This window comes from Garra rufa, chromosome 16, assembly GCF_049309525.1.
Source record: "Garra rufa chromosome 16, GarRuf1.0, whole genome shotgun sequence".
In the NCBI taxonomy this organism is placed as follows: Eukaryota; Metazoa; Chordata; class Actinopteri; order Cypriniformes; family Cyprinidae; genus Garra; species Garra rufa.
Genome location: NC_133376.1, coordinates 37,795,414 through 37,813,735, shown reverse-complemented (window position 1 = coordinate 37,813,735; position 18,322 = coordinate 37,795,414). Strand labels below are relative to the sequence as shown.

The following is an 18,322-nucleotide window of genomic DNA, read 5'->3' as shown; positions in this document are numbered from 1 at the left end:
AGTGGTTCTTAACCTTTTTGACTCCAAGGCCCCTGTCGTCCAAAACAATCTTCAAAACCCCATGTGATTTGTCATTTACTGGAAAATTATAAAAAATAATATTTGAAAAAGAATATTTTTACTCAAATCATAACTATAAAAATGTATAAGCATTATAAAAATACCCATAGCATTTTAAGATAGTGTTGATTTACATGACTTTTCTAAAAATCTAGAAATTACAGTAGGAACAAGACATAGAAATATTAGCTTTTCAAACACAAAAACAGCTGCTGAGGTGGTTAATTCTAAAAAAAAAAAAATCACTTGATTTTTAGTTGCTTTGGTTTATTTTAGAGCTTATTTAGCTTTATTTAGTGGTTGAACACAACTGATATAGACTATTGCTTTTTATCCTAATTGGAGCTTAAAGGCCTCTGGTCACTTGTGCAAATTGACATTTCCACTAAAAACTTTCTTTTGTGTTCTTAAGACAATGAAACTCATATAGTTTTGGAATGGCATGAGGGTGCATTACATTTAGGGTGAACTGTCCCTTTAAGGCAAACCTAGAGCTGTCAAAATAAAGGTGCAACTAAGTGAGAAACAAGATAATATTCAAGGCCTCCAGGTTTGTCTAAATCCTTAGTGGAATGCAAAAGAAGACGCTGGTGGTCTCGCCACCTACCGTTACAGGAGCACACGCTCTCCCAGTTGTGCTGCGGGGTGATGAAGTTCGCCCGTGTGGTGGCGTAGTTGCTCAGTCTCCCCTTTCTCATCACTACAGCGTTTCTGCAACCCCGAGGTGGGCATCCAGCACCCAGACAACCATCATGTTTCAGTCTCAAGACGTTCAAACCCAGCGTATCTTCTACAGTCGAAAGCACCCCAGTGAGCCGCTGAGCAGATACGGGCTGGACGGATCCGTCCTGAGCTCTCCGGATCAACAGTACCTCCATGTTTACAGAGTTTGGCTGCTGTTGCAAGCTGGCGATGTGCAGTTCTTGTCTGGGGATGTTCAGCTCCAAGCCTAGGCTGCGCTGGAGGCCTCGCCAGTGATCGGACACGAACTCTTCAGCCGAAAGTCCGGCCAACTGCAACGTGAAGCCCTGATCCAGATCGTGTTGAGCGGCAGCCCAAACATAGACCTTCACTCCGGCCCAAATGCTAAATTTCCCATCGGACACGCTCACGTTTAACTGGTACAGGCCTGGATCCAAGTTCTTCTCCACTACGATCTTTCCATCCACGGCGTCCACAGAAAACAGGCCTTGCTCCAGGCCATCAGTAACCAGTTTGTAAGTTAGGACGTCTTGGGGATCTTGGTCAGTGGCGTGCAGCTTTCCGATGACACGTTTCGAGATTGTCCCGCCAGCGGTGGTGATGAAAACCTCTAGCGGAGTCACCGTGGGTGGATATCGGCTCTGCTCCGTGATGTTGATTTTCACCACGCATATTGAGGACAGGGGAGGGTGGCCGCTGTCAGTGACCTGTGGAGATGATATTTATGTGATGTGTGAAAAAAACATTGCGACGTGCGAACAATACACTGACCTTTGAAGAGTCGCTTTAAATAATTTAAGACGGCGTGGTAGAATCACTGGTCCACAGATAACAATCAAGTTTAGGTCAGGTTGTACTGTCACATACATGCCATACTCCATTTGAAGGTATAGCTCACATAAAAAAGAAAGATTCTGTCATCATTTATTCACTCTATTGTTGTTCCAAACCTGCGTGACTTTTTGTTTTTCTTCAGACAGGAAAAAAGCGAAGGTTGAAAAATGTTCACGATACTCTACCATACAATATGTTATAATTTAATTGAGAACGCATTTCAAATTCCAATGCAAGTTTTGAATTTGAATTAATGTTGCAAAGAGGATTCAAAATTCCAATTCAAATTGGAGTTCAAGGAAGCAAAATTAGAACATTTGTGAACCTCAGTTTTCTAATTGAGATGTATGATCATCTGAATGCGGAATAAATAATCTTTCCATTGATGTATGGTTTGCTAGGATAAGACAATATTTGGTTGAGATACATTTAAAAAAAAATATGAAATCTGAGGAAATCGACTTTGAATTTGTTCAAATTAAGTTCTTAGCAATGCATACTACTAATCAAAAATTAAGTTTTGATATATTTACGGTTTACAAAATAGCTTTATGGAGCATGATCTTTACTTAATATCCTAAAGTTTTTTGGGCATAAAAGAAAAATCAATAATTTTGACCCATACAATGTATTTTTGGGTATTGCTTCAAATATACCTGTGCTACTTAAGACTGGTTTTGTGGTCCAGGGTTACATTTAAAAATTATTTGCAATGTAAAATAGAAGTTTTACACTTAAATTTGAGGAAACTGCAGTATGTATGATTTTTTATTTGATTTTTCAAGACAAACCAATGTATATTTACAAAATAATCTAATCTAATGTAATATAATATAATCAAGTCTGCATTAATTCGATCCAAGTAAAGCAAAAATAGAACAATTTTTACTATTTAAAATAACTGATTTCTATTTGAATAGATTTTAAAATGTAATTTATTCCTGTGATTTTAAAGCTGAATTTTTAGCATCATTACTCCAGTCACATGATCCTTCAGAAATCATTCTAATATTCTCATTTGCTGCTCAAAAAACATCTATTATTATTATGATGTTGAAAACAGCTGAGTAGAATTTTTCAGGTTTCCTTTATGAATAGAAAGTTCAGAAGAACTGCATTTATCTGAAATAGAAATCTTTTGCAACATTATAAAAGTATTTATCATCACTTTTGGCCACTTTAAAGCATCCTTGCTAAAAAAAAAAGTAGTAATTTCTATAATTCATTTCCCCAAATTCTCCAAGCTTTTGAATGGTATAGTGAAAAATACGTAACTTTTTATTTCAGATAAATGCTGATCTCTAGATCTTTCAATTTATCAAATCCTAAAAAAAAATGTACTCAACTTTTTAAAATATTGATAATAATAAAAATGTTTCTTGAACAGCAAATGAGCATATTAGAATAATTTCTGAAGGATAATGTGACACTGAAAACTGCAGTAATGCTGCTAAAAAATCAGCTTTGATCACAGGAATAAATTACATTTTAAAATATATTCAAATAAAAAGCAGTTATTTTAAATGGTAAAAATATTTCTACATTTTACTGTTTTTGCTGTACCTTGGATCAAATAAAGGCAGGCTTGGTGAGCAGAAAAGACTTCTTTAAAAACAAAAAAGTAGTATATGGCAAGTCTTCTGAAGCCATGTAATAACCATTACATGGCTTCTTACAGTTTGGAATACCATACAATTTGTATTTATGGTACTTTCACAGTGTTTTTTGGCAGTTTTTGACAGCACCCATCCTTGTTCACTTTTACTATTAAGGAAAAAAGCAGAGTGAAAACATTTCTCTCAGAAAAACAGTCCTATGGCTTTTGAACAACATGAGGATGAATAAATAATGACAATCTTCTTTCACTTTAATCTCAAAACAAGCAAGTGTTGTAAACATGCGTTGCACTCGTAACTGAAATTAATGAATGAAATCTTTCACCTGGATTTTTAGCAGATGCTGAGGCTTGCCTCTCCTCCTCAGTGGGGAGGATATGGACAGCAGTCCTCCTTGGTCAATGTGAAAGCTCCTGTCCTCGTTTCCCGAGACAATATGGAATGAAAAGGGAGGGCCGTTCTGAGGAGTATCTCTGTCTGTTACCAGCAGCTGCAGAATCCCACTGCCCACAGCCTCCCCTTCCTGTGGCCAGAAAAACACCATTAATCAAGCTTGGAAAATACCCTATGACTTTTAGGAAAAGTTGTAGCTGTCCTTTCTTGAAAGTACATAAACATGTTCGATCAGGATGCAGGTGAGTTTTGTTGTATTCTACTACTCTGGCGACAGAATACATCACAGTGACTATTGCTGGAAAAGAATAACCATATTCAATCCACTCAGTTGTTTGCATGTTTCTTACTGTTTTTCAAATCAATAGCATATTTCTGTCACAGGACTTGTTTTCGATGCCATATTCTTCTGTGCAAACAAATCTAAGCTTGAAGAAACAGCACAATTCTGTCCAAATGAAATCGTAGCGAGAACAGATGGTGATTTTTATCACTCTGTCTGCATTTGTCAACAAAGTGCTACCGATTGGACCGATATGTGGTCCTCTCCTTCCCCATTCAAGCTGGCACAACTGGAACAGGTAATTGAAACCAAGCACTCGGCCGGCAGAGATGAGCCTAATTGTTACTGACCACCTACATGGCTGGCAAATAGCTGCTGTACTCTGAACACACAGACACCTTGGGTGGGGGTAAATGGGGTGTGAAAAATATTTCCAAGTCAGCAGATCTGACCCTATAATTAGAAGCAATGGATATGGGTGACTACAAAGGGGTAAAAAGACATTCTGAACACTTTTTTTGTTGTTGCAGACAAAAGAAAAGACTATATTATACATGGCTGGTTGGCTCTTCAGCCTGAACTCTTGGCTTCCTCTGTGCTCATGTGCAGAAATTAGATGACAACTGTGTGCGTTTTTGCACCTTTGATGTCCCACAATCCCATGCTGGTGAAAAATGTGTATAGAAATGATCAGAAATTGCTATACTGATTATAATTATAATACAACTTTTAAATGATTTTTAAAGCAGATTTTTTTGCATCGTTACTCCAGTCGCATGATCCTTCAGAAATCATTCTAATATTCTGATTTGCATCTCAAAAACATTTATTATTATATTATGTTGAAAACAGCTGAGTAGAATTTTTTTTCAGGTTCATTTGATGAATAGAAAATTCAAAAGTACACAAATAAAAAGTACTGCTAAATAAAAGTACTTATTTCTATAACATCTTTCCATAAAAATTATACTGACTCCAAGCTTTATAATGGTATAGTGTATAATGTTAAAAAACTTTTTACTTCAGATAAATGCTTATATTTGGATCTTTCTATTTATCAAAGAATCCTGAAAAAATGTACTGAACTGCTATTGATAATAATAATAATAATAATAATAATAATAATAATAATAATGTTTCTTGAACAGCAAATCAGCATATTAGAATGATTTCTGAAGAATCATGTGACTGGAGAAATTATGCTTAAAATGCTGCTTTGAAACCACAGGAATAAGTTATATCTTAAAATATATTCAAATAGAAAGCAGTTATTATAAATAGTAAATATATATAAAAAAAATTTAGCTGTACTTTCGATCAAATAAATGCATAAAATATAAAAAATCTTTTGACTGGTAGAGCACAATAGATATTTTTGAGCAGCAAATCAGCATATTAGAATTATTTCTGTAGGATCATGTGACACTGAAGAGTAGTGATGCTGAAAATTTAGCTTTGATCACAAGAATAAATTACGTTTTAAAATATATTCATATAGAAAACTGTTATTTTGAATAGTAAAAATATTTAAAATTTTTACTGTTTTTGCTGTACTTTGAATCAAATAAATGCTGGTGAGCAGAGGAGACATTAAAAATCTACTGTTCAAAAACTTTTGACTGGTAATTTATATAAAGTACATAAAAGAATAATAATAATAATAAAAGAACAAGGAAATACTAATGAATTCAATTTCTGAGTAAAAAAATTGGTTGAACATTGTGTCTGATGGAGTGGCAAGAAGTAAATACCCATTTTGAACACATTCTTTCATATCTCCCGTGAAATAACCATTGTAATCATACAATATTTGCTTGGTTATTTCTAAAGCTCATTTGAGTTTGTTTTAGATCATTATGCGTGATATTACAGTGCCCTCTGAAGCTGTCTGACAGAAAGCAAAATCGTAGACTAACTGGTCAGGGAACAAAAAATGGTGTGTTTTTACCTGAAGAACGAGGCTGTGATTGATCTGCGAGAACATCGGTGGGTTGTCGTTGATGTCAGAGACAGTCACGGTCACCTGGACGGCCGAGGATAAAGGAGAATCGCCTTCATCGGCAGCTTGCACGGTTAAGGAGTAGTGCGTTATCTGCAAGGCGAGGGGGCCGTGTCAGTGGGATTACGAAGATATGAACATCACGGCACCGACGTTCAATAACAGCAGTCAAATATGCACAGATTGAAATGTTCATCTGTGATCAGAGGATTCAACACATACAGCTAAATCCCTGATAAAACAACCGAGTACGTGTTCTGGGCGGCGATTCAGGAGTGAAAATGATACCCACCTCTTCTCTGTCCAGCATGGAGCGCACGGTTATGTGGCCGGTGCGAGCGTCGATGCTGAACTGCTGCTCTGGATCGCCGCTCACAATAGAGTAGATGATGAAGTTATTTGGAGGTGCATCGAGGTCGACGGCTCTCACCTGAGACAGACGCACAGTTAGTGAAAGGAAGATAAGCACACCTGTGTGTGGATTACTTTTACAACAAGTATCTGAGCAGACTGTGAGTGCTCATATACAATCACCATTACCTGATTGCTCCATTCAAAATGTTTTTCTGATTGCTTAACTGACGAATGCAGTAAATCATTCACTCAACAGCTGCCACAATAGCTCGTCTCAATCTTGTCACCAGATTGACAACACTTGGCTTTATTTTGCCACATAGAAAGCGTCCTGGAGAAAGGCTGAGACACCTTACATTTGAAGTCAAAGGCAATATGATAACTGTCCAGAGCAACCTGATATCAGCACGAAAACATACCTGTGGGAACCTCTTTATGATTACAAGTGCTTGCTTTTTTACCGCCTTTTCATATCTGTTGGAAACTGCAGTGATATGTACTTATTGGTACGTATTTCATTATGAAAATTGTTAGCAATATTATAAGCAATATTTTAAGCAATTTTTTTTTCTATTAAAAATCTATCTTTAAAACAAGATACATTTGGTGTTTATTAAAAGTAAACTATTTGAAAAGTTTGTTACTTAAAATAAAACTTAAATCAAATATAAATATTAATCAAATTAAATATAAAATATTAAACAAATTTCTAAAAAAAATGTACAAAACTTCGCCCTAGCAGTTAAGTTGAAGTATTAAAATGACAGAAACTAAATAAAATAAATTAAAGCTAAATAGAAATTTGAAAATATATATAAAAATGACAAACCCACAAAATAAAATGGTTAAAACTTAAAATTGTTAAAAATTATATTATAAATAAAATATATAATTAAAAAAGAGAGAAAATATTAATAAATGGAGGAGACAGTGTAAATTTAATGAATGATTTAATGAATTTGTTTTACTTATTTTATTTTATTGATTTAATAGGGGAAGACAATGTCAAAACAGAATGGTGGGCATATTTATTTCCCTTAACTTTGTTTTGTTTTGTTTTGTTGATTTAATGGCAGAGACTATGTAAAAACAGAAAGACGGGCATTATTCATCCCCTACATCTTTTTATTTTATTTTATTTTATTTTATGGGGGAGACAATGTCAAAACAGATAGTCGGGCATAATTATTTACCATAACTTGTCTTTTCTTTTCTTGATTTAATGGGGTTTATGCTTCAAACAAGAAAACAATTCTAATGTAGTAAGAAAAATTTACTTAACTCAAGATAAATTACCTGAACAAATAATACTTAATATCTGTATATTTCTATTTCATAATAATATCTTTTACTTGAAAAACTATAAAACATATGTGACCCAGGACCACAAAACCAGTCATAAGGTAAAATTTTACAAAACTGGGATGTATACATCATATGAAAGTTCAATAAATAAGCTTTCTATTGATATATGGTTTGTTAGGATAGGACAATATTTGGCCGAGATACATCTATTTGAAAATCTGGAATCTAAGGGTGCAAAAAAATCTAAATACTGAGAAAATCACCTTTAAAGTTGTCCAAATTAAGTTCTTAACATTGCATATTACTAATCAAAAATTACATTTTGATATATTTATAGTAGGAATTTTACAAGAAATCTTCATGGAACACGATCTTTACTTAATTTCCTAATGATTTTTGACATAAAAGAAAAATCAATAATTTTGACCCATACCATGTATTTTTGGCTATTGCTACAAATATACCCCAGCGACTTAAGACTGGTTTTGTGGTCCAGGGTCACATATATGTTGTAGCGCACCTTCAGAAATAACACACCCAGCTTTAGCCTTATTTAAAAAAAAGTTGGTAACATTTTAACTTAAGGAGCAATTCTCACTATTAACTAGTTGCTTATTAGCATGCATATGACTAGCATATTGGCTGTTTTATTACTATTTACAGAGCACACATTCTGCATAACCATATCCTACATCCCTAATCCTACTCAGTACAATATTACTAACTATTAATAAGCAGCAATTGGCGGTTCACTGAGGCAAAAGTCATAGACCTAGAAAATAAAGTGTGACCCAAAAGTTTATCACTGGACATTCAGTGACAGTTAAGGGAAAGCATGATACCTGCAAAACCACGTCCCCAGGTGAAATGTCCTCTTCAATCACAGCACTGTAGCTGCTGCGGTTAAAGACAGGCGGGTTGTCGTTGGCGTCTGTGATATTGATGATAACCGTGGCAATGTCACTGAGCACCGGTTTGCCCCTTGCTCCCTCCACTGACAGGTAATACTCGCGGCTGAGCTCAAAATCCAGGGCCGAGTTCACAAACAGCAAACCTGTGGCACAAAACAACAAAATCACATCCAGGCCCAGCTCTTTATCAGTTTCCAGCTGGTTGAATGTAATTGCAAAAATGCCAAAGTTTGTTCTGAAAAAAGGAGCTTGGATTAAAATATACAAAATACAATGCTGGTATAGGATATAAAATACTAAACTGCTGTTTTGTGTGCCTAATATACTATATGCTCAGTACACTGCTGACAGAAACTAATTCTGCATAAAATGAGATTTTAAAGCATTTCAATATAACATCAGCTGATTTTATTTTATTGCTCCATCAGCTGACCACAGAAAACTTTCAACATGACTAATAACTCTCATGTAGTTCCTGGTGGAGTTGTACTGAATGCATGATATCTTTTATGCAATGTTTCCTTTTCTGTTTTTGCAAAGTAGTTGATTCCTACAAGACGCTGATTCATCTAAAGCTTTGTGCATTATGGGTAGACACTGCTAGTCTCATTCTCCAGCAGAAATGAAAGAAAGTTTACTACCGGACCTCTTGCTGCTCAGTCTGCTTTCATTAATAGAGTAAAACAAGATGGTGCAGAACAACAAAAGCGCTGGCATTTTGGTTTAGCTCAAGAATCCAGCATGCAACAAGTGCACAATTGCTCTCTATAATGTTTCTTTTTATTGATTCTAAAGATCAAGGGCTGTCTTAGAGATCCTCCACCATATTATTAACAGGGCTGTGTTTGTCCTTGGCACATGTTCTGTCAATATAGGCGTGTTTGTGCTTGTGTTTGAACATAGAGCTTGTGTTCGATGCGAAAGTGGACAGCAATCCTCGTCTAAGCAAAAGGAGCACTTGTCAATGTCAAGTGTGATGAAGATGCATCAGCATGTTCTCTGCATTTCACTGAGTGGCTCGCTAGGGCAGAATGTGGATCATTTCATTTAAGATGGAGAATGATGCAGGCTCGGCATTCATAAAAATAACTGTCCATATGGTCTTATTTCTATTTTTTATTTGCTTCGAAGGACAGAAATAACTTTGGAGCACATAGATCACAGCCCACTGATCTTGTCATGAGAGATGCAATGTGACACTGAACTGTGGGTAATAAGATGTAAAACTGTGACATCTACAGGAAGATGCAAAAACTGGAATAGAATTATATTATGTCATGAGGGTTTATGTGACTTTGCAACTACAGCTAAAGTCAAAAGTTTGCATACACCTTGCAGAATCTGCAAAATGTTAATTTGACCAAAATAAGAGGGATCATACAAAATGCATGTTATTTTTAATTAGTACTGACCGGAATAAGATTTTTCACATAAAAGATGTTTACATATAGTCCACACGTGGTAGTTGTTCATTGTCCCTTGTTTTTTCTGAACAGTTAATCTGCCTGTTGGTTCCACAAATTATTTGTTTTTTTTAGCATTGTTGACAACTGAGGGACTCTAAGGGAACTATTACAGAAAATTCAAACACTTACTGACATTTCAGAAGGAAACACAATGCATTAAGAGCTTGGGGGGGGGGGTGAAAACTTTTGAACAGAATGAAGATGTGTACATTTCTTATTTTGCCTAAATATCATATTTTTTTTCATTTAGTACTGGCCTTCAGAAGCTACAGAAGATACTTACAAGTTCTCCAGAGAACAAAATAATTTAAATTTACCCTGATCTTCAAATCCCCCCCCCCCCCCTTAATGCTAAGTTTTTCCTTCTGAAGCATCAGTGAGCGTTTGAACCTTCTGTAATAGTTGCATATGAGTCCCTCAGCTCTGTCCTCAGTGTGAAAAGATGGATCTAAAAAGCATACACTCATTTTTGAAAAGGGGTACAAATACGTAAAAATGCTGAAAAATCAATTCAAAAAGTTTTTTTCTGAAGAGTAGCAGGCAGTTTAACTGTTCAGGACAAGCAAGGGACTCATGAACTATCATGAGTCAACTATCACTAAACAACATAAAAAAAAAAAAAACAGCTGTGGATCATTCATGTCTAAAGTAGTTTTATAACAAAACCGTGTGCTTTATCATGTCAGAATGTCTAAAAACAGTTATGAATCTGCATTATACCATATAATAGCTGTTATTATCCGCTAATGTTAATGTCACATGAATATTTTATTAACAATAAAGGATTACTTCCTGTGAGCTCACAGTGACAAATACTGCGTTGAGTAGCTTCGCCTATTTTCATAATTAGTGTGAGAATGGACAGCTTTATTTGACTGATGATCAACACCCAGATCACAAAAGTACAACCTGCTGAACAAACTGTACATCTAAAACTGTACAAATTTAAATTTGCCGTTTACTTCGACTAAGGTCTGTATGGGTGGGGGAAAATAATGCCGTTAATTAGCCGACAGTAACCTGCAAAACGACTCGCTTGCGAAAAAATTAACCCTTGTGAACTTTCCAGTTTTAATGAACATGTGCAAGCATGTGAGCTCAACCATAAGTTGAAGCAAGCGATATTCTCATTTTTATTCTTTAGTAGCAAACTGATATTTTAAACTCTTAGGAAATCGTTCCTGAGTCTATTTGCAGAGATACAGCTTTAACCGTCTATACTCTATATATTTTTGTGACATTTCATTAAGTCCCCCTGATTTAAGAGTTCTTTTGAAATGTCAGCGGTTTTAGGTTGTTAATCAAATTATAATCGCTTTTTCGCCACAGTAGGTCAGGTGATTTTCTAATACGGTCATATTTTTTTTTATTTCTGTAATTCATGGCTACATCATGTAAATCATCTTACTCATTACACAGTCAGTGTTACAGGTTCTTATTTAGTTTAATTAGGTTTAAGAGATGTAAATTAAATATATTTATTTTTAATCCTAGAATTATTCAGCCTGACCTTGCATGAAATGAGAAAAAGGCAAAGTAATATAGTGCAAGTGGTTTAAATGTATGATTGATGAGTTTCAATTATTTCATGACAAGCAAAAAATATTCTCACGTACAAAATCTATTTGATTATTATAGTTAAAATGTGATTAGCTACCCCTTTTTGGTAAGACAAGAGCCTTTTCTTATTGTTCAGAGAAGAGGAGATTTCTATTATAAATGGTGGTGAATCAGGATAAACAGCTGAGGTCAAAAGTTTATTTTTTATGTAGAACTGACCTGAATAAGATATTTAACATAAAAGACGTTTACATATACAGTAGTTAACATACGCTTGATTCTTAATACTGTGTTGTTACCTGAATGATCCACAGCTGTGTTTTTTGTTTAGTGGTAATTGTTCATGACTTCCTTGTTTGTCTTGAACAGTTAAACTGCCTGTTGTTCTTCAGAAAAATCCATTAGATCCCACAAATTATATAATATATGTTTTTGAGATCCATCTTTTCACACTGAGGACAACTGAGGGACTCATATGCAACTATTACAGAAGGTTCAAACACTCACTGATGCTTCAGAAGGAAACACGATGCATCAAAAGCTGGGGGTGAAAACTTTACTTTTTCTTATTTTGACCAACAATATTATATATTATTTCATTTAGTACTACCCTTCAGAAACTACAGAGGATACTTACATTACCCAGAAGACAAAATAAGTGAAATATAACCTGATCTTCAAATTCAAAAAGTTTTCACTCCCCGTTTCTTTATGCATTGTGTTTTTTTTTTTTTTTTTTCCTTCTGGAGCATCAGTGAGCATTTAACCTTCTGTAATAGTTGCATATGAGTCCCTCAGTTGTTCTCAGTGTGAAAAGATGGATCTCAAAATCATACAGTCATTGTTGAAAAGGGTTAAAACAAAAACCATGAACAACTATTACTAAACAACACCACTAAAAAACACAGTATTAGGAATCAAGTGTATGTAAACTTTTGAATGGGGTCATTTTTATAAATTCAACTAATATTTTCAGTAATAAGTCAGTACTAAATAAAAAATAACATGCATTTTGCATGATCCCTCTTATTTTAATAAAATAATTAACACTTTGCAGATTCTGCAAGGTGCATGTAAAATTTTGACTTCAACTGTTATGTATAAAAATACATGCAAACTTCACTAAATAGTTCACTGAAAGGAGATATTGCTGACATAACACTAGAAAAACTTTCAAACTGCAATAAATCATCTATTTTCTTTGCTTTCTTATACCATATAAAGGTTTGTCTAGATAGCACATCTTGTAGCTTCTGGAATGTTGGACTTGTAGCTTCTGGAATGTAATTATCTCTAAATAGCCAGTTGATTTGACCAGGATGCCTGCTAGCAGAACTCAAAGTTTCGTATTATTTGACAACTAATAAAGTGCTTGGCTCAATCTCTCACAAAAGTCCTAGAGCACAAAGGCTCTGAAGATTCGCGATAAGAGGACATGAGCGAAAGGGAGAGAGGAGAGACTAAGAGGAATGAACAGATGGGAATAAACAAGCTGACAAGTGCCTGTATGGATTCATAACATGTCAGCACAGGTTCTTCAGTTCAACATTTACTCATGCTGAAGAAAATTCCAGCTTCACACAACAGGAATAAAGCCATGGAGGATCATTGGTGGCATGCTAATATATCATGCCTGCTTTCTGTGAGTAATGATGAGGAATTCACGTTCTGTGCATAGATCACAAACATAGTCAGCCTTGAAATTTGTGTAATTTTTTGTGACACTGACTCAGGGGTACTAAAAAATAAGAGTGCCAAAGACATTTCAGTAACACTTTATTGTAAGGAACAATTCTCACTATTAACTAGTATGGATATTACTAGCAAACTGGCTGTTTATTAGTACTTATAAAGCACATATTAATGCATTATTCTGCATGAACATATTTTGGATCCCTTAATCCTAAACTTAAAAACCTTACGAACTATTAATAAACAGCAAATTATGAGTTTATTAATGGAAAAGTCGTAGTTTATAGTGAGAACTGGATCTTAAAATAAAGTTGTATTTTAAAAGTATCAAAACTTTTATGCCATTTTGAAGAAAAGTTTCAATTTAATCACTTTAACAATGCCATGTAACATCAAACTAATTTCTGCACACTTTGAATACATTTGAGTGTTTCAAATATACTTCAAACTACCAAAAATAAACCCAGATCTACCTTTCTAAATGTGATCCTGGTCCACAAAATTAGTCATAAGGGTAAGATTTGTACATGAATAAGCTGAATGATTAAGCTTTCCATTGATGTTTGGTTTGTTAGGGTAGGACATATAGCAATAAATCAAAATATTGAGAAAGTTGCCTTTAAAATTGTCCCAATGAAGTTCTTAGCAATGCACATCACTAATCAAAAATTAAGTTTTGATGTGTTTACAGTAGGAAATTGACAAAAATATCTTCATGGAACATGATCTTTACTAATATCCTAATGATTTTTGGCATAAAAGAAAAATTGATCATTTTGACCCATACAATGCTACAAATATATAAACATTGACATGCTTTCCTATATATTTTATCAACCAATATCTTTTACGTGCATCAAAAAAGAAACCTGAATTAAAAAGCCCTTACCGGTCATGGGGTTTATCTCAAATCGTCCATCATCGTTGCCAGATATGATAGTATATCGCACAGGCTCGCTTTCGGTGCCATCTTTGGTGAGGGCGGACACGCTGATCACCTCCGAGCCGACCTGGAGTGATTCTGGGATCTGTACGTAGTACTCCGAGCTAAGAAACAACGGCTGGTAATCGCTCAGGATGACCACGTGTATTGTAACAGTGGCAAAGGAGAAGAGGTGGCGAGGGAGGCCTCGGTCAGTGGCTTTGACTTTCATCTCATAGGTGGACTTAGTCTCATCGGCTAGAGATCTCTCCAGTCTTAGGATGCCTGAGATTTCATCTAGGGAGAAGAAGCCACTGTCGGCGCCTTGAAGAGAGTATCGCACTTCTGAGTTTATTCCTGGAAGAGTTAAACAACATTATATTCTCAGAATTTCAGTTCGGGAATGGCAGAACAAGAGATGTCTAAAATGATTGGGGTCTTAAAAAAGTCTGGGATCAGAAAGATTTTTTATGTTTTTTAAAGAAGTTTCTTATGCTCATCAAGGCTGTGTTTATTTGATCAAAACTACTAAAAAAAACTAATATTGTGAAATATTTTTATGATGTGAAATAACGTTTTTCTATTTGAATGTACATTAATAGAATTTATTCCTGTTATCAAAGCTGAATTTTTAAAACTACGATCCTTCAAAAATCATTCTAATATGTTGATTTATTATCAATGCTGTTTGTTAACTGTTTATTCATCAAAGAATCCTGAAAAAGTATATTTGGCAGCACAGCTTTTGCCAACATAAATATTTCTAATAATAAATGAGCATATTAGAATGATTTGTAAAGCATCACGTGACACTTGAGACTGAAGTAAGGGCTGATAAAAATTTGGCTTTGCATCACAGGAATAAATTATATTTTAAAGTATATTAAAATAGAAACCATTATTTTATATTTATTTTGATCAAATAAATAAACGCAGCCTTGATGAGCATAAGAAACTTATTTAAAAAAACATTACAAGTCTTATTGATCCTGAACTTTGGTCAAACTTTATTTTAAAGACCAATTCTCACTATTAACTAACTATTAATTACAACTTCTGCCTAAAAAACTTGTAGAATAATGCATTAATATGTGCATTAATATATGAACCACAAAACCAGTCATAAGGGACAATTTTTTGAAAGAAATAAGCTTTCCATTGATGTATGGTTTGTTAGGATAGAACAATATTTGGCCGAGATACTATTTCAAAATCTGGAATCTGGGGGTGCAAAAAAAAATCTAAATATTGAGAAAATTGTCTTTAAAGTTGTCCAAATGAAGTTCTTAGCAATGCATTTTGTTAATCTAAAATTACGTTTTTATATATTTATGGTAGAAAATTCACAAATTATCTTAATGAAACATGATCTTTACTTAATATCCCAATGATTTTTGGCATAAAATAAAAATCGATAATTTAGACCCATACAGTGTATTTTTGGCTATTGCTACAAATATACCCATGCTACTTAAGACTGGTTTTGTGGTCCAGGGTCACATATATGTTGTAGCGCACCTTCAGAAATAACACACCCAGCTTTAGCCTTATTTAAAAAAAAGTTGGTAACATTTTAACTTAAGGAGCAATTCTCACTATTAACTAGTATTAACATTATTAACATTATTAACATTTAACATATGTGCTTTATAAGTAATACTAAACAGCCAATATGATAGTAATATGCATGCTAGTTAATAATGAAAACTGGTTCTTAAAATAAAGTATTACCATATAATTTTTAATTGGTTACTGTTGAATTGATTTCGCTTTATTTTGATAGTCCACTACTGGCTATAAGTAACTTTGCAACGACATGTCAACTAACTCTCATTAGAGTATATCAAGCAGACCGTTAATTAATATTCTAATGATTGCTAGTTGACATACAGCTGCAAAGTAGATTATCAGAACATCCAAACTATCAAAATAGCATTTCCATTGATTTATGTAGACATTGCAAGATAAAAAAAACACTCCGCTCTTTGAATTTGCAGATTTGCGTAATACTTGTGCTTAGACAGGATAATGTAATTAATTCACTGGAAGACTTATTATATAAAAGGGAAAGCAATTCACATGAATCCCTGTGACGGTAGCCAGTACGTGTACTCTACATGTTCACACACATCTACAGGTGTGGTTGGTCCCTCCCTAATCATGTTTCTCTGTCACAACCTTCAATCCCACATCAAACGCTGCATACCTAAAGGATTTCAACCTACGTGTGATGGGTCAAAGAAAAAACCTGGGGGGCGTTTAAAGCTTTCTAAGTGGATAAGCCCAAAATACTCTGTGTTTTTTGCTTTAAACCAGCCATTCATGACAAGAGAAGCCGTACCATACCTGTGTCTGGGTCTTTGGCATAGATGACAGCAATAGGCGTCCTAATCGTTGTGTTGTCAAACACTGTGATTTCATAATGGCTTGTGGAGAATTGTGGCGGGTTGTCATTCATGTCTTGCACCATGAGTGTGACGTCTGCCTGACAAGAGCGGCCACCGCCATCGGTGGCTTTGACAACAAGATCATATTCGGTTTCCCGCTCCCGGTCCAGGACAGCTAGGGTGTACAGCTCTCCTGATAAAAAACAAAAAAAAACAAGGCTTTACAGACAAAAACAGGGGAGGGTTAAACACTGTGTTGCAACATGTACGGTACCTCAGACGAGCCTTGACTAGTTATTTATTTGATAAAGGAGCGCAAGAGATTATTTACGTGGAATTAGTGGTTTCTTTTCTTTAACATGGCTACAAAAAACAAAGAAAGTTGCTGTTTCAGGAACGTAACACTACAGAGCTGGACACAGTTCTTTGTTTCAACTTTTGCCCAAAGCATTTTGTGCATCTTGTTTCTTGGAAACCCAATATAACCGTCTTAAAAGATGTTACATTTAGATAGGATACCCTGGAAGGTCGGTCACATAAACTTATCATAAATCAAATACTTGCATTGTTTGCAAGGAATTCTAACAATTCCAAATGCCCTGGGAAAGTTGTCTCTTATCTCTGTTGTCGAAATTGATTTCCTCAAACCTTCAGTAAAGCCATCTTATAACTATTTTTTAACAGTAAATGATCTAGATCTACAGTAGAGATCAAAATTACCAGTTCTGGAGTCAAGATGGAACTTGTCTGCATTGGGTCCATGGAGAGTGAATGACACTTGGCCATTTGTTCCAATGTCAGGGTCAGATGCAGAGATCTTCAGGATGAACAAGCCCGCTGGGGAATTCTCCATGACAGCCTCAGTATAAAGTAACTGGGAAAAAGAAAAAAAAATGCTAAATAAATATTTTCCAAGTAGGACGTTTTTTAATAAAATTAAATTACACAAAAGTCAAAAGTTTACATACATCTTGCAGAATCTGCAATATGCTAATTGTTTTACCAAAATAAGAGGGATCATACAAAATGCATGTTATTTTTTATTTAGTACTGACCTGAATAAGATATTTGACATAAATGATGTTTACATACAGTCTACAAGAAAAAATGAGTCCCTTGTTTGTCCTGAAGAGTTAAACTGCCTGCTGTTCTTCAGAAAAACCTTTCAGGTCCCACAAATTTTTTGGTTTTTCAGCATTTTTGTTTATTTGAACCCTATCCAACAATGACCGCATGATTTTGAGATCTATCTTTTTATACTGAGGACAACTAAGAGACTCATGGAACTATTACAGAAGGTTCAAATGCCTACTGATGCTTCAGAAGGAAACACGATGCATTAAGCCAGGGGGTGAAAACCTTTGAACGAATGAAGAGGTGTAAATTTTTCTTATAAATATCATATTTATTTCATTTACATGTTTCCCAGAAGACAAATTTACCATAATCTTCAAATGTAATTTTTTTTTTCCTAATGCATGTTTCCTTCTGAAGCATTAGTGAGATTTTAACCTTTTGTAATAGTTGCATATGAGTCATATGGGTCTCAAAATCATAGTCATTGTTATAAAGAGTTCAAATACACAAAAATGTTGAAAAACCAAAGAATTTGTGGGACCTGTAGAGTTTTTCTGAAGAACAGCAGGCAGTTTAACTGTTCAGGACAAACAAGGGACTCATAAACAATAATCACTAAACAAAAAAACAAAACAAAAACACAGCTGTGGATCATTCACGTACAGTTACAACAGAGTATTAAGGATCAAAAGTATGAAAACTTTTGAAAGGGGTAATTTTTATAAATTCAACTATTATTTTTTGTATGATCCCTCTTATTT

At 34.7% G+C, this 18,322-nt stretch overlaps 1 protein-coding gene across 1 annotated transcript in view; it reads right to left on the bottom strand.

The window, feature by feature from the left end:
- Nucleotides 1-18,322, bottom strand: part of fat2 (FAT atypical cadherin 2) — a 58,776-nt gene that overhangs the window by 16,938 nt on the left and 23,516 nt on the right. Inside the window, exons 11-18 of the mRNA XM_073820743.1 lie at nt 17,205-17,358; nt 16,444-16,677; nt 14,065-14,454; nt 8,389-8,600; nt 6,180-6,317; nt 5,837-5,980; nt 3,538-3,735; nt 668-1,469 (exon numbers count right to left, since the gene is read on the bottom strand). Coding sequence (XP_073676844.1) covers nt 668-1,469; nt 3,538-3,735; nt 5,837-5,980; nt 6,180-6,317; nt 8,389-8,600; nt 14,065-14,454; nt 16,444-16,677; nt 17,205-17,358 — 2,272 coding nt within the window. The remainder of the gene's footprint in view (nt 1-667; nt 1,470-3,537; nt 3,736-5,836; nt 5,981-6,179; nt 6,318-8,388; nt 8,601-14,064; nt 14,455-16,443; nt 16,678-17,204; nt 17,359-18,322) is intronic.